The sequence below is a fragment of the Macaca thibetana genome, chromosome 16 (genome assembly GCF_024542745.1).
Source record: "Macaca thibetana thibetana isolate TM-01 chromosome 16, ASM2454274v1, whole genome shotgun sequence".
In the NCBI taxonomy this organism is placed as follows: domain Eukaryota; kingdom Metazoa; phylum Chordata; class Mammalia; order Primates; family Cercopithecidae; genus Macaca; species Macaca thibetana.
This window is the reverse complement of record NC_065593.1, coordinates 61,573,528-61,597,497: the sequence shown is the minus strand read 5'-3', so window position 1 is coordinate 61,597,497 and position 23,970 is coordinate 61,573,528. Positions and strand designations below refer to the sequence as shown.

At 60.5% G+C, this 23,970-nt stretch overlaps 2 protein-coding genes across 13 annotated transcripts in view; one reads left to right on the top strand and one right to left on the bottom strand.

Annotated features, from left to right (window-relative positions):
* Positions 1–11,953, bottom strand: part of TMC6 (transmembrane channel like 6) — a 19,828-nt gene extending 7,875 nt beyond the window's left edge. For 2 of the 9 annotated variants that reach the window (XR_007720310.1, XM_050764213.1), the window contains exons 1-11: positions 8,240–8,374; positions 6,422–6,559; positions 6,161–6,288; positions 5,915–6,004; positions 5,383–5,541; positions 4,813–4,918; positions 4,544–4,640; positions 4,198–4,455; positions 3,664–3,854; positions 1,424–1,568; positions 327–482 (exon numbers count right to left, since the gene is read on the bottom strand). Coding sequence is in view for 8 of the 9 variants with exons in the window: in XM_050764213.1 (XP_050620170.1) it covers positions 327–482; positions 1,424–1,568; positions 3,664–3,854; positions 4,198–4,455; positions 4,544–4,640; positions 4,813–4,918; positions 5,383–5,541; positions 5,915–6,004; positions 6,161–6,288; positions 6,422–6,477 (1,386 nt within the window). In the remaining variant the exon portion in view is untranslated. Of the gene's footprint in view, positions 1–326; positions 483–1,423; positions 1,569–3,663; positions 3,855–4,197; positions 4,456–4,543; positions 4,641–4,812; positions 4,919–5,382; positions 5,542–5,914; positions 6,005–6,160; positions 6,289–6,421; positions 6,560–8,191; positions 8,375–8,561; positions 9,047–11,876 lie in introns of those variants that run through there. The other 7 variants (XM_050764219.1, XM_050764216.1, XM_050764215.1 and 4 more) reach the window with 7 other exon arrangements.
* Positions 10,018–23,970, top strand: TMC8 (transmembrane channel like 8). Of its 4 annotated transcripts, XM_050764207.1 has the most exons (16): positions 10,022–10,424; positions 10,842–11,298; positions 11,442–11,590; positions 11,895–12,044; positions 12,323–12,405; positions 12,940–13,076; positions 13,400–13,547; positions 14,161–14,331; positions 14,636–14,775; positions 17,934–18,057; positions 18,415–18,512; positions 18,703–18,886; positions 19,035–19,165; positions 19,260–19,418; positions 19,848–19,926; positions 21,835–23,970. In XM_050764207.1, the coding sequence occupies exons 2-16, from the start codon at positions 11,150–11,152 to the stop codon at positions 22,111–22,113; spliced, it is 2,181 nt and encodes a 726-aa protein (XP_050620164.1). In that variant the 5' UTR covers positions 10,022–10,424; positions 10,842–11,149; the 3' UTR covers positions 22,114–23,970. The 4 variants fall into 4 exon arrangements, with proteins under 4 accessions (XP_050620163.1, XP_050620162.1, XP_050620165.1 ...); XM_050764206.1 differs by having other exon boundaries at positions 10,018–10,424; positions 17,934–18,512; positions 21,838–23,970; XM_050764205.1 differs by having other exon boundaries at positions 10,018–10,424; positions 17,934–18,512.

The window sequence follows — 23,970 nt, the reverse complement described above, 5'->3', positions numbered from 1 at the left end:
GGAGGGGCCCAGGGCAGAACTGGCAGGCAGCACCTCCCTCCTCCAAGATCTGGCCCTCCCCAGGCCTCAAGTTCAAACCACACAGGAAGCGGGGAGGGGCACAGGTAGTGGAAAAGAAACCAGAAACAGAAAAAAAAAAGCCGTGAGATAGGAAAAGGGGCGAGAAGTGGGGCTGGGAGGGAGCCCCAGCACAGGGCACAGCATACATGGCACCCTGGGCTGGCTGGGTGGAGGAGGGGAGGCAAGGCTGCCTCCCCAGGGGGCAGGTGCCCAGAGTTGCTGGGGACACGTTCCAAGCAAGGGCCAGGCTCCCCCCATCCCCGCACCTGGATCAAGAACTCTGAGAAGACGTGGATGGCCACAGCGCAGCCCAGCGCGGTCCCCAGACACAGCAGCCATGCAAGCCCCAGCGCGGCCGCCTGCCGCAGCCTCCCGCACACGCTCCTGGGGCTCTGCCGCAGCTGCCACTCAGCCAGCAGCTCCTGCAGGCGGCACCATGTCCCCGTCACCCACACCAGAGCACGGACACGTGCAGATGTGCAGATACAGCACAAGGCACACAACACACACGAGACACACCAAGAGGCTTGAACCAGGACAGAGGGTCAGTCCCCCATGCCCCACCTGCCTTTTCATCTGCTGAGGGCCCTCCCTCCAGACAGAGAGGACCCAGTCCCCTGCCAAGAGGTCCCTGTGCCTGGGCCGGCATTCACTTCCGAGGCCTGCCTCAACCCCTCTCTAGCTGCTTCCCCAGCCCTGCCCGCTGGGGCTGGGGCTGGGGCTGGGGCTGGGGCCTTGCTCAGAGGTCCTTTCCTGTTCCCTGTGGATATGGGTGGCCCCCAGTGACCAGAAGCCCCCCATGAAATGGCTCATGACAGGTCACAGCTCTGAGTTCCTTGAAGCACGGAACCCCAGAAAGGCAGAGAATGTTCCGCGAGGCCCAGCTCTGCAGCCTCCTGGCCCCGCAACCTCTGCAAGGGCCTTGGCCTCTATGCCTCAGTCTCCTCACTGAGCCACAGAAAAAAATGACAGTCCTCACCCACTGGGCTTGTGTGGCCACCAAGCTAACGCCAGCCAGGGAGCATGTGTCAGCTGGGGCCTGAGGCCTCAGAGCAGGCTCCCGGGTGCTCACTGGGCCATGGTGCTACTACCCGCTAGCAGACAACAGAGGCAGCCCCTAACTGAGGGGTGTGTACCGGCGAAAACTCAGGGGCTGCCCCATCACCGCAAGCAGAAGACCACACCCGCCCAGCACCCCAAGTTCAGCCACGGACAGACGGCCCTCCCTGTAGACCGTGGTTCTGGCCACGTGGTCCTAAGCGGAGCCTGTAGACCGTGGTTCTGGCCACGTGGTCCTAAGCGGAGCCAGGGCCAGGCCTGCAGGGAACTGGGCAGGTCAGCTTGGTGCTCCAGGGCCACTCACCTTCAGCCGGGTGCGGATGTTGTCCTGCTGGAGGCGGGAGGCCCGCTTCTGCGTCACCTTGTAGTCCCAGGAGCAGAAGACGGTGATGGCGTGGATGCCAGAGGTGCTCCCCACCCGGTAGCTCTCCCCGAAAGAGTGAGCCATGCTGGGGAGAAGCAGACACAGACATGGAACCGACAAGCTGAGGGGCAGAGGCCAAGGGGAGAAGGCAGACCGGATGCTCTTGGCAGCCAGACCCCACCACCCACTCAGGAGCCATCTGGGGCCTGGCTGGGCCTCCTGCCATGCCCCTGCCCTGCCACCAGCCCTCTACACCAGCCTCATCCAACATAGCACCCACCAGCCACATCTGCCTAGAAGAGGGGGCAGGGCTGCGTTCACCACTGACTTGGCTGGTGGCCTCCCGGCGAGACACGGACCAGATGATGCTGGGCTCACCTCAGGGCCTTTGCACTGCTGGTCCCAATGACCAAAACATCTTCCCTGCTTCCTTATGAATCCCCACTCTTATCTAACCTTCCCCTCTCAGGACAAGTGCTGCCTCCCCTGGGAAGCAGCCTGACTCCTTCCCCAGTGCTCCCATAACACCGGGAAAACACCGCTAAGCCTCCTGGATTGTCCCAGACCATTCAGTGGTTCATCTTCTCCCAGAGACAGCAAACCCCGCTAGGACATTTACCATCCTGCCCTGAGCTGAGCACAGAGAATGTTTGTGCAATATGTAGATGCATGGGTGGGTGGGTGGGTGGGTGAATAAATGTGTGGGTAGATGGGTGGATGAATGGGTGGGTAGATAAGTAGATGTGTGGGTAGATGGGTGGATGAATGGGTGGGTGGATGGATGAATGGGTGGATGGGTGAGTAGATGGATGAATAAGTGGATGGACGGGGGAATGGATGCATAGGTGTGTGAATGGATGAATGGGTGGATCGGTGGGTGGATGGATGGGTGGGTGGATGGGTGGATGGATGGGTGGGTGGATGGGTGAATGGGTGGGTAGATGGATGAGTGGGTGGATGAGTGGGTGGATGGGTGAATGGGTGAATGGGTGGATAGGTTGGTGAATGGGTGGATAGGTAGGTGAACGGATGAATGGGTGGATGGGTGGGTGGGTGGATGGATGAATGGGTGGGTGAATTGAGTGGGTGAGTGGGTGGATGGGTGGGTGGATGGATGAATGGGTGGATGGGTGGATGGATGAGTGGGTGAATGGGTGAATGGGTGAATGGATGGATAGGTTGGTGAATGGGTGGATAGGTAGCTGAACGGATGAATGGGTGGGTGAATTGAGTGGGTGAGTGGGTGGATGGGTGGGTGGATGAATGGGTGGATGGGTGGATGGATGAGTGGGTGGATGGATGAATGGGTGGGTGAATTGAGTGGGTGAGTGGGTGGATGGGTGGGTGGATGGATGAATGGGTGGATGGGTGGATGGATGAGTGGGTGGATGGGTGAATGGGTGAATGGATGGATAGGTTGGTGAATGGGTGGATAGGTAGGTGAACAGATGAATGGGTGGGTGAATTGAGTGGGTGAGTGGGTGGATGGGTGGGTGGATGAATGGGTGGATGGGTGGATGGATGAGTGGGTGGATGGGTGAATGGGTGAATAGGTTGGTGAATGGGTGGATAGGTTGGTGAATGGGTGGATAGGTTGGTGAATGGGTGTGTAGGTAGGTGAACGGATGAATGGGTGGGTGAATTGAGTGCGTGAGTGGGTGGATGGGTGGGTGGATGGATGAATGGGTGGATGGGTGGATGGATGAGTGGGTGGATGGATGAGTGGGTGGATGGGTGGATGGGTGAATGGGTGAATGGATGGATAGGTTGGTGAATGGGTGGATAGGTAGGTGAACAGATGAATGGGTGGGTGAATTGAGTGGGTGAGTGGGTGGATGGGTGGGTGGATGAATGGGTGGATGGGTGGATGGATGAGTGGGTGGATGGGTGGATGGGTGAATTGGTGGATAGGTTGGTGAATGGGTGGATAGGTTGGTGAATGGGTGGATAGGTAGGTGAACGGATGAATGGGTGGATGAATTGATGCGTGAGTGGGTGGATGGGCGGGTGGATGGATGAATGGGTGGATGGGTGGATAGTCGGATAGGTGAGTAGATGAAAGCAGACAGGTAGATGGATAGAAGGAAGAAAGGAAAGAGGGAAGAATCAACGAATGGACGAAAGGATGAATGGATGGATGAGTGGAGCTCGGAGCCCAGGTCATGAGATAGAGACGTTACCTGTACACCAGGGTGATGCAGGTGATGAAGAAGCCCGCGCCCACAGTGTAGAGGTAGGCCAGGGGCATGTTGTAGGGCAGGCCGCCCGCCCTGGGTGTGCACTGGCTGCCGTCCAGGGGGCTGCCACACGGCTGGTTCAGCGTGGCATTACTGTAGTGGCCGTAGAACATGACGGTGTGGGTGAAGCAACCCTGCCACAGGGAGAGCCAGCGAGTCAGGGTTCTCCCCATACCACACCCCACCCTCAGGCCTGACAACCACAGAGGCAGAGCAGGAGGCAGCCAGGCAGGGGCCGAGAGGGAAACAGGGAGGGCCCATGGCCACAGCAATCTTGGGTCTCCCAACCCCATGGGAACCCCAGCACGATGGGCATCAGGGGGCATTGAAGGGGAGGCGGGGAGCTGGCTGTGGCCACCTGGAGTCACAGCGGGCCAAGGGTTGGGGGCCCAGGGAAGCTGGGACAAGAAGGGGACACGGTGCCAGGGCAGCAAAAGACAGGCACCCCCCTGTACCCCAGTCCTAGGGCTTCCTCACCGCGCCTGTGAGGAGCTCCAGGCCTGTGCAGATGGGGGCAGGGCCCGGCAGGGCAGGCGGGAAGGCGACCTGCGGGCCCACGATGAAGGCCACCAGCAGCAGCTGCAGGAGGGCGTTGAAAGCCAGCAGGGTCTTGAGGAAGAGGAAGTAGGAGAGCACGCTGGAGCCGAACTGGCCCCCGATGCGCTTCAGGGCATAGCGCCATGGCGTCAGGGCCTGCAGGCTGGAGAGCAGCGCCAGCCCCAGGCTGTGCAAGGCCTGCGGGCACAGGCGGAGAGGCCGTGAGGGTGAGGCCGTTGGAGGCACCGAGGCCGCCCCAGCCCCAGGGCAGACCAGGGGCCCCTACCAGCACGCAGGCATATCTGAGCCGGCCACAGCAGGAGCAGACCCCGCCGCTGCCCTGCTGGCCCCTCCACTTCCCCCTCGGGGTCCTGCTCTTCTCTCTGGGGACAGAGGCAGCCATAAGTGCCTGGACCAATGAGGGGCCTGACTCTCTCCTTCCTGGAGACCAGTCACCCACCGGCTTAGCCCCTTCTCCCCCACCACCCAGCCCAGCTGAGGAAGTGGGTCTGGGGGTGCAGAAGCAGGGATGGGGTCAGGGGCGGGGCTGCTCACCGCAGGCTGCGTTTCTCAGCCAGGCTTAAGGGCATCCCTCGGAGCATGTGGTCCCGCTGTGCCACCGCCAGGCTCTGGAGCTCCTTCACCAGGAGGCTCTGCTTCTCTGCGAGAGGGAGAGGCAGGTCCTGCCCATCCTCAAGTGCCCCTCCCTGCCACCTGCAGCAAGGACCCTGGACAGGCCTGTGCGTCCCTGCGGCACTGTCCCGAGACACCTTGGTGCCCTTATTTGAGCTTAAATCACCAATCCATGTGTTTGCTTCAGTCAGCCACTGCGACAAGCAGGGAGCTCACAGAGCAGAGGGGCCTGATTCCCCTACAGTCCCCGACTCGGGGCCCAGGGCCACAACCTGCCAAGCACTCCAAGACGCTTGTGAGGTAAGACCCCCACTTCCCTGTCCCTGTGGGTCCCTGCAGAGGGACGGGGGAGCCTTCAGGCAGCGGCTAAGGGATAGGAGAGGGACCTCTGGCTCTGCGGCACCCCAGCACCCCCCCCCCAGCCACGCTGGCCTCCTGCACCCCACCTCAGGCCGGTGTCCGCCTGGGACTGGGGCTCCGATGCCCACTCACCCTCCTCCTCCCGGGCTGTGGGGTCCAGCTCCAGGTCGTACAGGCGGAGGCTGGGCCGGGCAGAGAGGACGAAGTTCCCGAGCAGGGGCCGGCTGCTCCTTCGCCGAAGCTGCACGGTGCGGCTGTAGTACTGGGAGATGATGGCGCCTCGGCTGCGGCCTACGGAGGCAGCTGGGCAGGGCCAGGCCAGGCAAGGCCCGGCCTCCCTCCCTCCAGGAAGGGCTCACCACAGGCCTCCCCGTCCCTCATCCCTTCCCAGGACCCAGGAAAATCCTTTCAACAAAGACTTCGGGCACCACTGCGTTCCGAAAGCCTATTTTTACCCCGTGACGACTCTGGAGTCATTTTTAGAACCCAAAGAGGGCCACATGGGGCTGTGCTGGGCCTCCAAGCGACAGATGGGGTGGGCTAGGAGCCCGCCCTGGGCCTGGCTCTGAGCTACGGGAGCAACCGCTACCCAGGGAGGTGCCTGGCGGGAAGCCCAGCCCAGCCCCAGGGGCTGGGATCAACTCGGGCCGGGGCCCCCACTCACCAATGGTGCGGCTGGGCATGCTGGCCAGGATGCGGAGTGTGGCCGTGCTCTGGGTGCCCTCGGGCCGCCGGAGCGTCTGCTGGCCACTCCCTACAAAGACAGACAGACTCGCCGGGGTCCTGGAGATGCTGTTGGCCACAGTGTCTCCCACCCCATCCCAGGCCTGCAGAGCTGGGAGACCCATCCTGAGGGGCTGGGGCACCCAAGTATTGGTCCACACTGCCCAGCATCCAGGCCTGGGCTTACCTGTGGCCTCCTGCTCCCTCTGCTGCAGCTCCAGCCCCTCCTGGGCCGCCCACTGGCTCTGTTCTTGGATGAGCTGGTGGAAGGAGTCGTGCACTTCGCTTTCATCGTAGGGGCTGGGCTCCTGGCTGCTGAGGGGGTTGGCGGGGTGGGGGGGCAGTCAGGCTACAGCCGCCTCTCTCCTTCCAGCGGCCCCTGCTCAGGTGACCTCTCCGTGAGGGGTGGAACATTCCAGCCTCCAGCCCCCAGCCCCAGAGCACTTACCCCTGGTCCCCCGGGGTCTCAGGGACATCGAGGATGAAGGCCAGCGGCTGGGCCATGTCTCTGGCCAACGCCCGCTAGTCTGCAGACCTAGGGCAGCTCAGAGCCTGGGCGCCACCTCCGAAGCCTCCTGCTGCCCATCTGATGAGACAGGGGCACAGAGCCAGGGCTGGCCTTCAATGCCTGGTGGGGGTCCACACCGGCCATCCCCGGGGAACCACGGGAGGTGCCACTCATAGCCCAGGCAGTCCTGTTTGCCCCACTACCACCCCAGGTAGACACGTCGTCAGGCACCAAATAAGCCTCATGCCAGAATGGAATGGGGGCCCCTCCAGTGTCTGGAGAGGGGAAGAGAGGAAGGAAGGGTGTGGGGTCTGCAGTTCCCCATCTGTTTCCTCGATGTCGCCAGTCCCCGGGAAATGGGGAAGAGGTGGGGTGCCTGTAGACACAGCCCCTTTCAGGACCTCCATTCCCAGGGTTCTGGCATGAGACACCTCCTTTTTGGAGAGAAAGGATAGGGCAGGCTGGAGGCCATCTCTGCGTCTGCCCTATGACCCCAAAGCACTTCCTCTAGAGGAAATTAGCTGCTGGAGCCCTCACCGCCCCCAGCCCGAGGCAAAAGCAGCACAGGAGGCTCTTCCCCCACACAGCAGTCTCTCCAGGCCACCCCCATCAGGGCGCCAAGGTCCTCATGTTCTCAGAAGACCCACTCCCCTGCATTCCATCATCCCAGGGCGGCCAGCTGGGGAGGGGTGGCCAGGACCTCAACAGGCCTCCTTTGTCCTGGCTCTGCCATCACCCAGCACAACTGTAACCAGAGCAGCTTTGCCTGGGGCCCTGGGCTCAGGGCCTATTCACCCTATGGGAGTGGAGCCAGGACTCAGCTCCCAGCCACCAGGAGTCCTGCCGGCCTCTCCCCTGGGCTGCTCCTGCCCTCTCAGGAACTCAGGGCTCAAAGTCGGCCGGGTTGACGGGCGATTCCTCGGACAGGCAAAGCCCGGGTGCCCCGACAGAGCAGCTCCTTGCAGGGGTGCCCTCCCTCGGTATCCAGGGTGCCATCTTCGGGCCCAGACCCCACACCACCCCCTCCCTCCAGCAAGCGCAAAGAGGTGGGAAAACCAGTACACAGCTGGGTTCGAGGCGACCCCCACCCAGCCTAGCACGGGACAGCTGCCCAAGGAGGGACTTGAGGACGCCCCATCCAGTCCCTAAAGCTGGAATCCCTTCCTCCAGACAGGCCTAAGCTCAGGGGACCCGGCACCCCAGCACCGCGCCCCGAGGCCCGGGCAAGTCCAGCGGAGTTTCCGGGCGCACCATTCCTGAGCCCTGAGCCAGGTGGGGAGGGCTGGGCGGCGCCCGTTTCCAGGAACCCCCACCCCATCCGGCAGCGAGCCCCCGGGAGCAGCCGCTACCCAGTGAGAGCCGCAACCTGGCCCCGGAGCCCAGGGCGGCTGCAACTCGGGGGCCACTGAACCCGCCCAGCCGGCCTCCCTGTCCCTGCCCCTCCCCTCCCCGTGCCCCGGAGCTCGGCTGGGGGATCTGGGTGGGGGCTGCAGATTTGGCCCCCCACTCTGTCCTCCGCGCCCCTGCCGCTCCCAGCTCTGTCCGAGCCGCAGAGTCAAGCCCTGGGAGCTCCGGGAGCACCCGGGGAGGGAACTCGGCTACCAAGTGGCCTCAGAGGCCGAAAGAAATTCGGGGGGGTGGTCCGCTGTCCCCGCATGAGAGAAGCAGCCGGGGCTGGCAGGACCCGGGACCGGAATCGCGGCCGCTCACCTGGGAGGCGCCGGCGTGGGGGGGGCCGCGCGCGCAGCCAGGGCTCACCTGTACCCCGCAAGGGCCGCCGGGAACTAAGGGCTCGGCTCTCCTTCCCGAGGGAGTGGCAAAGGGCCCCGGGGGAGACGGGGCCAGTCGCAGCTCTGGCGGGGCCTGGGGGTAGCCGCACCTCCCGGCCCACGTCGGGGTGGGGGGGGCGGGCCTCGGTTATCACGTGACCCGGCCCCGCCCGCGGCGTCCCTGCCCCGCTCCGGGCGCCCCGCGGTGACTGTGCCTTCCTCCCTGCCAACTTCCGACCCCTCCTCCTGAGGTCTGAGCTGGGCCACGGCGGCCGAGTGTCTGGCTTCATTCCAGTCCCTGGTTGACGTACCCAATTTTTGTGAGGCTCAGTTTCCCCAAGTTCCAAAAAGGGGCAGTACTTCCAGACCCATCTGCTTCCCATGGTTAGGGATCGTCCAAGTAAGATGCCGCTGTAAAGCCCCAGGAACAGAGTCTCTCAGCCAAATTAGGCAACCCCCTCCCCACCGCAAGCCTCCTGCTGACTCTCCCGGACCTCCGCTGGGGGAGCCTGGTTATCTGCCCCGACTGACACCTGCGCAGTTCATTGTTTATCTAGTAAGAGTTCTGGCTCACTTCCTGTGTGCTGTGTGGAGAGGAGGGGATGAAAAGGAGGACACCCTGACACCTACCTGACTGTCCCCAGGTGCTGTACCCATTGCCCTGTTTTCTGTTATTTCCCATGAGCTAGGAAGGTATACACTGATATTCTCCCATTTCACAGATGAGGAAACTGAGGCTGAGAGGTTAATCTGGGTGCCCCCAAAGCAGGAGACTTGGTGGTCCACCTGGGAACTCTATGGAGGAAATTGGCTTTGAGATGGCACCCCCAACCCCCAAGCCCATTTGGAAGGGAGGGTCATTCCTGGTGGGGAGAGGCCATGAAGCAGGCAGGGTGAATGTGAGCTGGAGCCCAGGAGGGCAGGACAGGGCGCTGCTGCAGGTGAGAGCAGGCAGGCAAAAGCGAGGACCAGGCAGGGGCCAAGCTTCGGACATTTTGCAGCTGCCAGTGTGGTCCTCAGATGGCTACCCCTAGCTGGTTCTTGGCAAGTGGCACCCTAGCATGGAGGCCCAGCCCCTGCCTCTCCTCCCACTGCTTCCCCCTCTCTGCATACCCACACTGAATTTGCATGAATGCCACCTCCTCTGGGGAGCCTCCCCAGATTGAACCCTGGTGGAGCACCTGCCACTTCCTATTGACATGTACATTTGTGGTTCTGTGCCCCCTCCTACCCCAGCCCACTGTGTGCCCAGCACCAGCACACAGCTTGGGCCTGACACACAGAAAGGTGTCTGGAAACCAGGAAGGAGGTGGGCAGAGAGGCAGAAAAAGCTATGAACATTCAACCTGAGTGGGTTGATGACTGGGCCCTATAGCAGGTGGAGAGGGAGCAGGGAGTCAGGGCTGTGGGCCTCCCAGGGGCCCGAGGACAGGGAATTGGCAAAACTATGTCTTAAATATCTAGCCTGGGAGAGCATGAATGGAGCCAATTCCTCAGCACTAACTATGGGCCAGGTGCTAGGCCTGGGCCTTGGCAAATGATAGCACCAATGACGGGGGAAGTCCAGCAGTAACACCAAGAGTATCTGGAAACCCAGCAGCCAGGTTCAGGGAAGCCAACCATCCTGTCATTATCACACCCTCCAGGGGCTCTGTGGCAGGCAGATAAAGAGTTTGGCCCCTGCACCCCGCCGTCCGTATCCCCACCCATGTCAGGCTCCCAACTCGGGCCTCGAGGTCAGGTCCTGCCTCTCCAGGCTGGAAGGGGTTGAACGGAGAGGGCCTCAGTCACAGGCTGGGCATCCCCGGAGGCAGCCAGGGGGCAGACCGGGACAGTGGACCCTAAGGCTGCAAGAGACCAGGCCCCGACTCCTGTGCAGAGAGGAAGGGCGGGCCACCTGCAACCCAGCATGCACAGAGCTCCCGGGGAGGCTAAGTGGCCTACGCCTGTTACCTTCACCTCTGCATCTCAGGGGCCCACAGGAAGTGCCTGCTCGGCCTCAGTTTAGAGCAGAGGAAACCATGGGGTGGGAGGGGAGGAGGGAGGTAGTGGAGAGGGAAGCTGGGGTTCCTGTCACGTGACCCCTCCCCTGGGCTCCCTCACTGCCCTGTCTGGCTTGTCAGGAGTCGTCTGAGAAGGGGACTCCTCCAGGGACTCAGTCCCTCGGTCCCCAGGTGAGCTGGATGTTAAGTGGAGGGAGAATGCAGAGGGTGAGGGGCTGTGGAGGGCCAGCTAGAGCCCTACAAGGGCAGCAGTGGGTCCCTGCTCCTGTCCCCATGGCTGGGGCTATAGCCACAGGTCCTCATCGGGGGCTCCTGGGGTATCTGGGCAGACCCAGGCCTGGAGGCTGGACCACTAGAAGGAAGACAGAAAGGGGTCCCCGGCCATCCAGAGTCAGATGCAGCAGATGCCAAGTCCCAGGAACTGTGGGGTTTGGGACACAGGCTCTTCTCGAAGGGCAAACTGGCACGTGGAGAAGAGCAGGAATTATCTATCCTCAGGGTGAAGGTGGGCACAGGCACAGATGGGTGCGGGGTGCAGCAGGTCCTGGCTTTGCCTGTGATGGTCTCGACTTTCCATGCCCTTGACAGATGGGGAGACTGAGGCCGTGGCTGTGTGTCCCTCTGAGAGTTGGAGCGGGACTGGGCCCGAATTCAACCCCAGCAGGATTCTCTCTCATTTCTGAGCCCCGGAGGCAGCAAAGCGGCAGACCCGGGCAAGTGGACCCTAGGGCTGCAGGAACCCAGGCCCCGACGCCGGCGCAGAGGGGAAGGACGGACCCGCCCCCAGCCCAGAGTACACAGAGGTCAGGGCCAAGGCCTTGCGGCTCATCCACCTGGGGCTTCATATCCCCCCCACGAGCAGCCAGGCGCCCCAGCCTCCACGCACGCCTGCCGAGATGCTGCCGCCACGATTGGTGCCATCGGAGCGGGCCCCTGGGGTGCCGGAGCCCGAGGAGCTGTGGGAGGCAGAGATGGAGCGGCTGCGCTGCTCCGGGGCGCCCGTGCGCGGGCTGCCCTATGCCATGATGGACAAGCGCCTCATCTGGTGGGTGCCACGCGGGCGCCGGACGGTGGGTGGGGGGGTGCTGCGAGGCTGCCCCGTCGGATGGGGTGGGAACACCCCGTCTCCCTGGCCCAGGTGGGCAGGGCGGGTGACTCAGGGGCGCCCCTGTCACCACCCCCGTCCAGGCAGCTGCGGGAGCCCGCGGGGGTGCAGACCTTGCGCTGGCAGAGGTGGCAGCGCCGGCGGCAGACGGTGGAAAGGCGCCTGCGGGAGGCAGCGCAGAGGCTGACCCGGGGCCTTGGGCTCTGGGAGGCGGCGCTCTACGAGATCGGGGGTAGGACCCGCGCGAACCGCGCCTCCCCTTGCCCTCTCTGGAGCCCCACTGCCCAAATCGGAAAAAGGAGGGTGGCATCATCCCACCTGCCTTCGCCCGGGTCCCCCGACCAATCAGCCCCTCCCCCTTCCCACCCCCTCCGCCCGCGGGCACCGCAAACCTCGAGCCCCCGCAGCGCCCCCAGGTGACTGTCAGCAGTACCTCCGGACTCGGGCAGGCACCCACCCACCCCGTCCGGTGGGTCCGCCCTTGGACTCTCAGCCCGGCCCCAGCCTCCCTGACCCACCCTGCTCTCCCCCTGCAGGCCTCTTCGGCACCGGAATCCGTTCCTACTTCACCTTCCTCCGCTTCCTGCTGCTACTCAACCTGCTGAGCCTGCTGCTCACCGCAAGCTTCGTGCTGCTGCCCCTGGCCTGGCTCCGCCCCCCTGACCCAGGCCCCGCCCTGAACTTGAGTGAGTGCGCGACCCACCAGGGGAAGTGCTCCAGTGCCCACTTGCGCCATGAGGGGCTGGCCCAGGGCCCAGAGCGTGGGGACAACCCTGGGCGTGGTCCTGCCGTGCCGGCCCCGGGGCTCTCTCTCCCTGACTCCGCCTTGTGTGGGGCACACCTCTGGCACATCCTCAGCCCCCTGCTCAGGCCTCTCCAGGGTTGGGGTTTACGGAGCAGTAGCCGCAGAACCTCACCTATGCCTTGGGGATCCCTCTCTATTGACCTCCTTCCTCCTCAACAGCCCACCAGTGCCCTGGCAGCCGCCAGTCCCAGCCTGGCGTTTTGAGGTTCCACAATCAACTTTGGCATGTTTTAACTGGCAGGGTGAGTGAGGTCTGTCCTGGCTATGGTCCAGAGTCTGGGAGACCCAGGGAACTGGCTTCAGGGGCCACAAGTCTAAGAGGACCTCTACTCCTCCAGGGACATTTCGGCTCCTCAGGGGATGGTCTTACCTAGACAGACTAGCCTGGCCAGTGGTGGGGTTAGAGAGAGGCTGAGGCCACTGTGCCCAACATAGACTCATGGACACATGCCCATGGTCCTCGGAGCCCAGCTGGTGTAGGGGGTGCCAGGGACAAAAGGGGAAAAGTGCCCCGGCCTCCGGGAGAAGCACTTCCCCACCCTCATCCTGGGAAGCCATCGACTGGTTACCAATGGGGGCTCCTGGGTTCCAGTCCTGGCTCTATTTCTCAAAGCCCTGTGACCTTGGGCAAGTTGCCGAACCTCTGTGGGCCTCTAAGATGGGACGCTCCCTACCTGATGGGGGGATTGCACGGGGGCTAGCGAGATCATATATGGAAAGCACTTGAGCTGAGCCTGGCGCTCACCCGGGCTGGGTATCTTCGTCGCTGTCCCCAGGCCTTCACCAACACCTATCTCTTCTACGGTGCGTACCGAGTGGGGCCTGAGAGCAGCTCGGTGTACAGCATCCGCCTGGCCTACCTCCTCAGCCCGCTGGCCTGCCTGCTTCTCTGCTTCTGTGGGACTCTGCGGCGGTGAGAGCGAAGCCCGTGCCTTCAACCCTTCCCGGGGGAATCTTCCCTGATCCCCCTTTCCTTGGCAGGGTACTCTCCCACTGGCAGGAACGCCCATGGCCCCGCACAGCAGGCTCCTGGGTGCTTCCTCAGCCTAGGCTCTGGCCACAGACCTTAGGAACAGGGCCACTGCCCCCCTACCCCTACCCCGACTCCTCACTCACCAGGACCTGCACCTGGGGCTGCAGGCGTCCTCCCCACCACAGGCCCAGAGCCGAGCCAAGGCTGAGGCTGGATGGTAGAGGTGCCCCTCCTCCAGCAGCCCCTGGTCTCCTGCCCCGCAGGATGGTGAAGGGGCTGCCGCAGAAGACTCTGCTGGGTCAGGGCTATCAGGCGCCTCTCAGCGCCAAGGTCTTCTCCTCATGGGACTTCTGCATCCGGGTGCAGGAAGCGGCCATCATCAAGAAGCATGAGATCAGCAACGAGTTCAAGGTGTGTGTGCGAGCGAGTGCGTGAGATCCACGAGCTGCAGGTGTGTGTGTGAGCGAGTGCGTGAGCTCTACAAGCTGCAGATGTGTGTGCGAGCGAGTGCATGAGCTCCACAAGCTGCAGGTGTGTGCGAGCGAGTACGTGAGATCCACGAGCTGCAGGTGTGTATGTGAGCGAGCGTGTGAGATCCACGAGCTGCAGGTGTGTATGTGAGCGAGCGTGTGAGCTCCACGAGCTGCAGGTGTGTATGTGAGCGAGCGTGTGAGATCCACGAGCTGCAGGTGTGTGTGATCGAGTGTGAGATCCATGAGCTCCAGGTGTGTGCAAGCAAGTGCGACTGTCCCAGTGTGTGTGAGCATGTGTGGGAGCCTGTGGGAGCGTGACAGAGAGCTTGTGAATGTGTGTGCGTGTGAGGGCACATGTGACTGAATGGGTGATGGTGAGCACTCCTGTGAATGTATGAATCGGAGTGTCTCTGGGAACGTGACAGTGTGAGAGTTCGTGACCGTGTATGTGAGTGTGAACGGTTGTGACGGCATGTGAGAGCGTTTCCTGCACCCTTTCCTCCCACGCCCACCCCGCCTGCAGCTGCCCCTGTCCCCACACTTCCTGGCAGGTGGAGCTGGAGGAGGGCCGTCGCTTCCAGCTGATGCAGCAGCAGACGCGGGCCCAGAGGGCCTGCCACCTGCTCTCCTACCTGCGGGTCAACATACTCATCGGGCTCCTGGTGGTTGGGGCCATCAGCGCCATCTTCTGGGCTACCAAGTACTCACAGGACAACAAGGAGGTGCTAGGCAACTGCATTCATTTAATCCTGGCCAGAACTGCGGGGGGAGACGAGATGATCCCATTTTATAGATGAGGAAACCGAGGCTCAGAGAGGTTCAATCGGTCGTGGCCACAGGTCACGGCCAGGACAGGCGGGGTCCCACTGGATATTCCCACCGACTGCCAGACTGCCAAAGTGAATAGCTTACAGTCTTCCGTGTTCTGGGCCTGCCCCAGAGTTACACTTTAGGAGGCCATGGGGGGCAGAGAGCCGACAGGGGCCCCCCAGCACACGGGCTCCCCTGACCTGCCTTTTCCTGCAGGAGTCCCTGTTTCTGCTGCTCCAGTACCTGCCCCCTGGGGTCATCGCCCTGGTCAACTTCCTGGGTCCCCTGCTGTTCACATTCCTGGTCCAGCTGGAGAACTACCCTCCCAACACGGAAGTCAACCTCACCCTGATGTGGTGAGTGCCACCCTTGGTGGGGACAAGTCTACATCCTGCTGCTCTGTTTTGCTTGTCACCTGGCACCTGGGGTCCCCAGCTGAGAGGCTTCCCTGTTCACTAGTGGCCCAAGGGAAGGCAGGTAGACACCTCACAGCACACGACCTCATCGCCCCAGGTCTAAGGCTTTCTAATCCCCCGCCTCTGAAGGAAGTCGCCAGTCTGGACCAAGCTCTGGCCATTCAGTGGAGCAAGGGACTGTGGCCAGGGGTGTTGGGAATGGGCTTTGCACACAGGAAAACCAGCAACACGGGACATGCAGAGCTTCTACACCCTGAGAGTGTACTCCCCTTACCTAGACAACCCTCACGTGACCCATAAAGTCCAGACCATCCTCATCCCCCTTTGAGGGATGAGGAAACTGAGGTTCACATGGGTGAAGCACCCAGCCAAAGTCAAGCACATCGTGCCTACCAGGTGCAAGTTCAAAAGCAAGCCCTCGGCCTCCTGGGCTCAAGTGATCCTCCCGCCAGAGCAGCTGGGACCACCCCCCCACCAGGCTCTGCCATCTTCTGCCTTAGTACTTAGGTCCTGTCTAGACCCCCTACTTCTCCACCCTTCACCCAGCCACAGAAATTCTACTGTGAAGCCCACCTGAGCTCCCACCAGCTTCTCTCCCTCCCACCACCCTCAACCATCACTTGCCCTGTTTTTCCCTCTGCTTCCTCAAAGTCAGTTGTGTTTGGTTTGCTTTGAAACTTTATTGTTTGAGGCCCGGCATGGTGGCTCACACCTGTAATCCCAACACTTTGGGAGGCCAAGGCAGGTGGATCACCTGAGGTCAGGAGTTCTAGACCAGCCTGGCCAACATGGTGAAACCCTGTCTCTACTAAAAATACAAAAATCAGCCAGGTGTGGTGGCGCACACCTGTAATCCCAGCTACTCAGGAAGCTGAGGCAGGAGAATCACTTGAACCTGGGAGGGAGACATTGCAGTAGAGTGCGCCACTGCACTCCAGCCTGGGTGACAGAGTGTGACCCTGTCTCAAAAAAACACCTAAAAATTCAAAGTGTTCAACAAAGTGGAGATTTTAAAAATAAGCCCTTGGACTGAACTCAGTGGCTCACGCCTATAATCCCAACACTTTGGGAAGCCGAGGTGGGAGGATTGCTTGAACCCAGGAGTTCAAGACCAGCCTGGCCAACAAAGCAAGACCCTGTCTCTACAAAAAATTAAAAAGTTAGCCGACCTTGGTGGTGCACGCCTGTAGTCCCAGTTGCTTGGGAGGCTGAGGCAGTAGGATGGCTTGAGCCCAGGAGTTTGAAGACACAGTGAGCTGTGATCCCACTACAGCACTCCAGTCCTGGTGACAGAGTGAGACCCTGTCTCTAAGTTAAAAAGCGCTCACCAGCTGGGCGCAGTGGCTCACGCCTATAATCCCAGCACTTTGGGAGGCCGAGGCAGGCAGATTACCTGAGGTTGGGAGTTTAAGACCAGCCTGGCCAACATGGTGAAACCCCATCTCTACTGAAAATACAAAAAATTAGCCGGGTGCAGTGGCGCGCACCTGCAATCCCAGCTACTTGGGAGGCTGAGGCAGGAGAATCGCTTGAACCTGGGAAGCAGAGGTTGCAGTGAGACGAGATCGTGCTGCTACACTCCAACCTGGGCTACAGAGGAAGACTTCATCTCAAAAAAAAAAAAAAATGCTCTCACCTACCCCTAGCTCCCTCAACAGGAGAACCACTGTTCCCAGCCACTCTCTAGCCCCGTGTCAGCAGTGGGAATGTCCCCTCAGAGATAACACGTGGCCAGGCACAGTGACTCATGCCTGTAAGGTCAACACTTTGGAAGGCCAAGATGGGAGAATCACAGGAGTTTGAGATCAGCCTGGGCAACGTGGCAAGAGCCCGTCTCTACAAAAACTACAAAAAAATTAGTTGGGCATGGTGGCACACCATCCTAGCTACTAGAGAAGCTGAGGCGGGAGGATCACTTAAGCCCAGGAGGTCAAGGCTGCAGGGAGCTGTGATCACGTCACTGCACGCCAGCCTAGGCAATGGAGTGAGACCCTATCTCCAAAAAAAAAAAAAAAAAAGCCGGGCGCGGTGGCTCAAGCCTGTAATCCCAGCACTTTGGGAGGCCGAGACGGGCGGATCACAAGGTCAGGAGATCGAGACCACCCTGGCTAACACGGTGAAACCCCGTCTCTACTAAAAAATACAAAAACTAGCCGGGCGAGGTGGCGGACGCCTGTAGTCCCAGCTACTCCGGAGGCTGAGGCAGGAGAATGGCGTGAACCCTGGAGGCGGAGCTTGTAGTGAGCTGAGATCCGGCCACTGCACTCCAGTCTGGGCGACACAGGGAGACTCTGTCTCAACAACAACAACAACAACAACAAAAAAAAAAAAAAAGGTAAAAACAGATAACGTGCATGCGATGATGTTTCGTTTAGACAATCACACCTCTTTGGTCTGGTCATGCATTGTGCAGTACATATGTGTGGCATGTGTTTATGACATGCAAGCTCATGTCAGTGGGCTTCGATGTCCACAGGCGGCAGAGGAAAGGAGGAGCTCGCCTGTAGTCAGAATCCTGAAAAGGCCACAGGCTTCTCCACCGCAGGGCTTGCTGCATGTGCCTCTCCACACCGGCTGTAGGGGAACGTGGCTGGACTGTGCAATGTTTCTCAAACTGATTTAAAAACAGAACCCTTGGCCGGGCGCGGTGGCCCACGCCTGTAATCCCAACACTTTGGGAGGCCAAGGCGGGTGGATCAGCTGAGATCAGGAGTTTGAGACCAGCCTGGCCAACATGGCGAAACACTGTCTCTACTAAAAATACAAAATTTAGTCAGAAATCGCTTGAACCTAAGAGGCAGAGGTGGCAGTGAGCTGAGGTCACACCACTGAACTCCTGCCTGGGTGACAGAGTGAGACTTGGTCTCAAAACAAACAAAAAAACCCCCCACAGAACCCTTTTTCCCATGAATCACCTGGAGACTCAGACTCTGAGAATACACTTTGGACCACGTTGCCACAGACAGAGCAGGTTGGAAGGAGACTGGGCCCAGGAAACAACATGATCCTACTCAAGACATCAGCCACACCTGTAGCTTGAGGGGAGCCCAGTGCCTGTGTGCCTGGGCCCCTCCACCTGACAAGGTCCCTACCCCCAGGTGTGTGGTGCTGAAGCTGGCCAGCTTGGGGATGTTCTCCTTCTCCCTGGGTCAGACCATACTGTGCATTGGCAGAGACAAGACCAGCTGTGAGTCCTACGGCTACAACGCTTGTGACTATCAGGTGGCTGGCAGCCCGGCGGAGCCTGTCTCTCCCTTCCTTCTCCCCAAAAGCTCCCCTCAAACTGTGCAGAGCCCTGTTCCTGCCCCTTTAGTCACCTTTGAGAGAAGCTGTGAGCAGGACTGCCTGCACCATGGCACACCTCCAGGGGGCGCCACTGCTGCCACATGGTGTAGTGTGGCTGCCCTGGCTGTGAGGCTTCCTGCTCTAATCCCATCCTCAAGGCCTGGGTTTCAACCTAACGATTCTATCAGACACCAGGCAAGGCACCTGTACCACAGAGACCCCCCACAGGAGGCTAAGGGAAGGGAGGGCCGGGAGGCCATGAGTGGTGACAGGTCCCCTTCCCCTGCGCCCCAGTGCTGGGAGAACTCCGTGGGGGAGGAGCTGTACAAGCTGAGTATCTTCAACTTTCTCCTCACCGTGGCCTTCGCCTTCCTGGTCACCCTGCCTCGGAGGTGAGCCCTGGGGTGACGCCTCCAGAAGGGTGGGGGTGCCACGGGCATGTTGGGGGTGGCCAGTGGCTACAGCCAAGGGTGAGCGGGTCCAGTATGGAGCCCGGGAGTGAGTGGCAGGCTGTGGCTATGGCCAATAAGGCCTACGCATCTGTCTGGAGTGGTGGGTACCTGGACCCTCCCATCCCTGCAGGCTGCTGGTGGACCAGTTCTCAGGCCGGTTCTGGGCCTGGCTGGAACGAGAGGAGTTCCTGGTCCCCAAGAATGTGCTGGACATCGTGGCGGGGCAGACGGTCACCTGGATGGGCCTCTTCTACTGCCCCCTGCTGCCCCTGCTGAATAGCGTCTTCCTCTTCCTCACCTTCTACATCAAGAAGGTGTCAGCTCATGGCTGGGGAGTATGGGGTTGGTGCCTTTGGGTGGATGTCTTGAGCGGGGCTTGCCTCCTGCCCCCTTTCCTGGGCGTCAACCTCCTGGGGTCTGCGTAACTCTCTGATTCCTTGTTGCTGTTGCTTGCGCCCCCAGTACACCCTCCTGAAGAACTCCAGGGCATCTTCGCGGCCCTTCCGCGCCTCCAGCTCCACCTTCTTCTTCCAGCTGGTGCTCCTCCTGGGCCTGCTTCTGGCTGCAGTGCCCCTGGGCTATGTGGTCAGCAGGTGAGGGGAAGAGGAGGGGGGCACCCAGAGGATGGCAGGGGTAGCTCCTCACCCAGGACCCTGATGCCAGCCCACCTTGGCCATCTCTCTCCAGCATCCACTCCTCCTGGGACTGCGGCCTCTTCACCAACTATTCAGCCCCCTGGCAAGTGGTCCCGGAGCTGGTGGCCCTTGGGCTCCCGCCCATTGGCCAGCGTGCCCTCCACTACCTGGGCTCCCACGCCTTCAGCTTCCCCCTCCTCATCATGCTCAGGTGCTCAGGGCAGCAGGGGCCATGGGAGGGGGCACCTGGAGGGAGAGGTCCTTCCTTCCATGGGGGTGGTGAGCCTGTGCACCCCCAACCAGGAGCCAGATGCAGAAAGCCAAGGGAAGCAGGGGCCCCTGAAAAGCAGGTACCTCCTGGGCCCACCCTGTGGGCTGCCGTGGGGATTGCAGGATCACTGGGGAAGCACCATGTCTGGGCAGCCGCAGCTGCTGAGCTCTTGGTATTGCTGTGCCAGAGGTGAGGGGATGAGGGGCTCTTAGAGGAAGGAGAGGAGGGTCCCATCCTCAGATACAGCAGTGTGCAGTGAGAAGACCCCAGTAACGAGTATTGTAGAGACTGAGGTGGGGAGAGAGGAAGTCAGGGAGAGGCGCTTGTGGCCCCAGGGGCAACTGACCATGAATCCCCTTCCGACCCAAGCCTCGTCCTGACGGTGTGCATCTCCCAGACCCAGGCCAATGCCAGGGCCATCCACAGGCTCCGGAAGCAGCTGGTGTGGGTGAGTGTCCTTGGGGCTGGCAAGGGGACAGCAGCTTCAGTGGAAACCCTTCCCTGTGTGTGGCCAAGGGCCTGGGACAGGTCTGAGTGGGTCAGGCGGGTTCTTCCTACTGGAGGGCATGGCCTCAGGCTGAGGGTAAAGATGGGGAAGGGGAGGAAGAGAACAGCTCAGGCTCCTGGTACCGGGAACCAGACCTGGTATGACATGACCTTAGGGGCTGGGCCTCTGCCTGTAATCCCAGTGCTTTGGAGGCCCAGGCAGGAGGATCGGATCACTTGAAGCCATAAGTTCAAAACCAACCTGGGCAACAAAGCAAGACCCCGGTCTCCACCAAAAATAAGTAATTAATTTTTTAAAAAGAGAATGTGGCCAGGCTTGGTGGCTCACGCCTGTAATGCCAGCACTTTGGGAGGCCGAGGCGGGCGGATCACGAGGTCAGGAGATCGAGACCATCCTGGCGAACACGGTGAAACCCCGTCTCTACTAAAAATACAAAAATATTAGCCAGGCGTGGTGGCGGGTGCCTGTAGTCCCAGCTTCTAGGGAGGCTGAGGCAGGAGAATGGCATCAACCCAGGAGGTGGCGGAGCTTGCAGTGAGCGGAGATCGCACCACTGCACTCCAGCCTGGGCAACAGAGCGAGACTCCGTCTCAAAAAAAAAAAAAAAAAATTACAAAAAAAGGTAGCTGGGCGTGGTGGCACGCGCCTATAATCCCAGCTACTTGGGAGGCTGAGGCAGGAGAATTGCTTGAATCCGGGAGGTGGAGGTTGCAGTAAGCCAAGATCACGCCGTTGCACTCTAGCCTGGGCAATAAGAGTGGGAAAATAAAATAAAATAAAATAAAATAAATAAAATAAAATAAAATCGGGCACGGTGGCTCACGCTTGTAATCCCAGCACTTTGGAAGGGCGAGGTGAGTGGATTGCCTGAGGTCAGCAGTTCAAGACCAGTCTGGCCAACATAGTGAAACCCTGTCTGAGCTAAAAATACAAAAAAAATTAGCTGGGCATGGTGGCGGGTGCCTGGGGAGTCTGAGGCAGGAGAATCGCTTAAACCCAGGAGGCGGAGGGGCGGAGGTTGCAGTGAGCCGAGATCACCCCCTTGCACTCCAGCTTGGGCAACAAGAGCAAAACTCCGTCTCAAAAAAAAAAAAGGGTAATATGGCTGAGTGCAGTGGCTCACGCCGAGGCGTGAAGAGTGCTTGAGTTCAGGAGTTTGAGACGAAGCTGAGCAACATAGCAAGACCTCGTTTCTACTAAAAATCAAAGAAATGAGCTGGGCATGGTGGCGCGTGCCTGTGGTCGCAGCTATTCCGGAGGCTGAGGTGGGAAGATCGCTTGAGCCTGAGAGGATCAGGCTGCAGTGGGCTGTGGTCTTGTTACTGCACTCCTGCCTGGGCAACAGAGCGACACGCAGTTTCCAAAAACAAAAACAATTTTAAAAAAGATACGACTTTAGGCTTGGGAACAGGGGTTTAATAGAGCTGAGGGCAGAACAGTGACATGGCTAAGGCGTGGCCTCAGGGTGGGGCCTTTAACGGGGGCGTGGCCTTGGGCTGCTTGGGGACGGACTCTTAGGAGCTGCATGGGGTGGGACCCTGGTGGGGCGTGGTCTCAGGGCATGTTGGGGGTGGGGCCCTTGGGGGCGTGGTCTCGGGCGGGGATGTGGAGGGAGTGGCATCTGGCCGCGTTATGGGCGGGACTCTTGAGGGCGTGGTCTAGGGCTGCATCGGGGCGGGACCCTGGTGGGGCGTGGCCCTGGGAGGGTGTGGTCTCGGGCGGGGCATGGCCTCTGGCTACTTTGGGTGCGGGCTGGCCCTTGGGCCGAGGAGCTGCTGCCGCTGCTGTCCTCACACCCGCTCGTGGGAAGCGGCGCCTGTCGCAACTCGCCACTTGCTTTCCTCACAGCAGGTTCAGGAGAAGTGGCACCTGGTGGAGGACCTGTCGCGACTGCTGCCGGAGCCAGGCCAGAGCGACTCTCCAGGCCCCAAGTCCCCTGCCTCCCAAGCTTCGCGCCCTCGGTCCTTCTGCCCCGGATTCCCGTGCCCTGGCTCTCCGGGCGCCCGGGCCCCGCCGCCGGGCCCCTCCGTTGTGGATGCCGCGGGACTGCGTTCCACTTGCCCTGGACCGCACGGTACCCCGGCCTCCGCCCGTAGATTCCGCTTCCCCAGCGTCGCAGAGCTGTAACCCCGATCCCTGCCTCCCCAAAGCCTCCCTGGGGCCCCTCCAGGCCTCCTTACTCCATCTTCCAGGCCCCTGGCAACCACCGCCCTCCTCAGTGGCTCCAGGGCCTCCCTCAGGGGTCTCCAAAGACGGACACACAAAGCAGGAAGAACATACGGGAATTTTCTCTTTATATTTTGATCTCATCCCTTTAAAATGTCTATTTTTATTACGTTTTTTATAATATACATAATCTATTAGTATAGTATCTCATGAATGCAGTTTTTTTCTAGAGTATGTTCTGACTTTTTTTAGAACCATGAGTGCAATTTATACACATACATCTATTGGGAATCCTCAGAAGTTGTTTACTGATGGAAGCAGCTTCAGAAGAGTTTGGGGACCACTTCCTAAGGAAGGAAAGAGCTGGCCACAGTTAGAGCAAGCCTGCCTGGGGGCCTGCTCTGTGTTCCAGAGCAAACTGCCTGCATCATCCCCTCCTGTTACTCTCCCTTCACCTGAGACAGTCAAGCCACAGCGTCAGCCGGGGCCAGAGCTGGGATTTGAACCCAGGCACTCAGGCTCCAGAGCCACACTGCCCCAGCGTGGGGCTTAGAGGCTGCTCCTGGCTCTGACTGAGGGGCTGCCTGAAGCCGGGTGAGAGGGTGCTGGGTCAGCTTCTCCCTAGCGGGAATCCTCTCCGTCCAGTCATGTAACTTAGCAGCCTCACGTCCACAGAGCTGCCTTGGAAAACTCAATAGAGCCCTGGCTTCCTGCAGAGCCCTGTTCTCCCAGCCTGCTTCATGGCTCCCTGGTTGAGCCAAGCTTGCGGATCTGTGGCGTGAAGGTACCCGCACTGCCTGGGCCTTAGTGGTATGTATGGGCCTCCACTGTGGGCAGCAGACAGGGGCCCAGGCAGGTGAGGCAGCTGGCCACAAGGGCAGGGCTGGGTCCCCCTCCCAAGGCTGTGTCTGATATTCTTAAGGCTGTTCAAGGTTCCTTTTCCAAGACTCCTGTTCTCCCACCCCCACCCCTGCCATGCTGCAGTGACTCTAAATCTGTGGTTCTCAGCCTTGGCGAACACCTGAGTAGCTGCTACAAGCTGGCCGCAGCCCAGCGACTCTGATGTGGTTGGTCCAGCAGCCAGGGCATCGGGACTTTTCGAAGCTTCCAGGTGACTCACCGGCAGCTGGGGATGCGAAGTGTCAGGAAGGAAGGTCAGAAGTCCCAGGATGCACTTGAAAAGCCTCTAGCTCCACCAGTGACCAGCTCCTGGCCGGACTCCTGGCCTGGACTCAGCATCTGGCAGGCTCTGGTCTCTCACCCTCAGGGCTGGGGGCTTCTTCACATGGTCATCAAAGACTTGGCCAGTTCCGCCTCTCCTGCGGCCATCCTTGTCTCACCCAGCATCGCAGGACCCATCAGTTCACCAGCAAACACGGTGAAGTGCTGCTGGTGCTGGGCCCTGTGCTGGGATTGAGGGTTCTCTGGCCCTCATCTGGCGATGAGAGAAAGAGGGAAACGGTGAGCTCTGTGTTCCGTCGGGGGGTAGCGACAAGTCTGGACCAGATAAAAGTGACTCATGTTGTTAATTAGCAGCTTAGGGCCAAAGGTGGCCCCTGGACCAATGGCCTCAACATCACCTGGGAAAAGGTTAGAAATGCACTTTCCCAGGCCCACCTCAGCCTCCTGAATCAGAGCAGCCCTTTGGCAAACTGTACTGAGAACCAACCGCGTACATCACCGAGCGCTGTGAATAAGACAAGCTTTGAGACCTTGAAGGAATCATCAAACTCTCAGCCTCGGTGTGCTCACCCAGGGCGAGACAAAGACGCTGTGCTCCTCCAAGTGGCCTCCAAGATTAAATGAACAATACCTTTT

Bases quoted from the DNA above. Each gene is read 5' to 3' on its own strand.
- TMC8 (XM_050764205.1), top strand. From the start codon at position 11,150: ATGCTGCCGCCACGATTGGTGCCATCGGAGCGGGCCCCTGGGGTGCCG. The intron at 12,045-12,322 runs GTGAGTGCGCGA...CCTCCTCAACAG, and splicing joins AGGCCCCGCCCTGAACTTGA to CCCACCAGTGCCCTGGCAGC. The intron at 18,513-18,702 runs GTGAGCCCTGGG...CCATCCCTGCAG, and splicing joins CTGGTCACCCTGCCTCGGAG to GCTGCTGGTGGACCAGTTCT.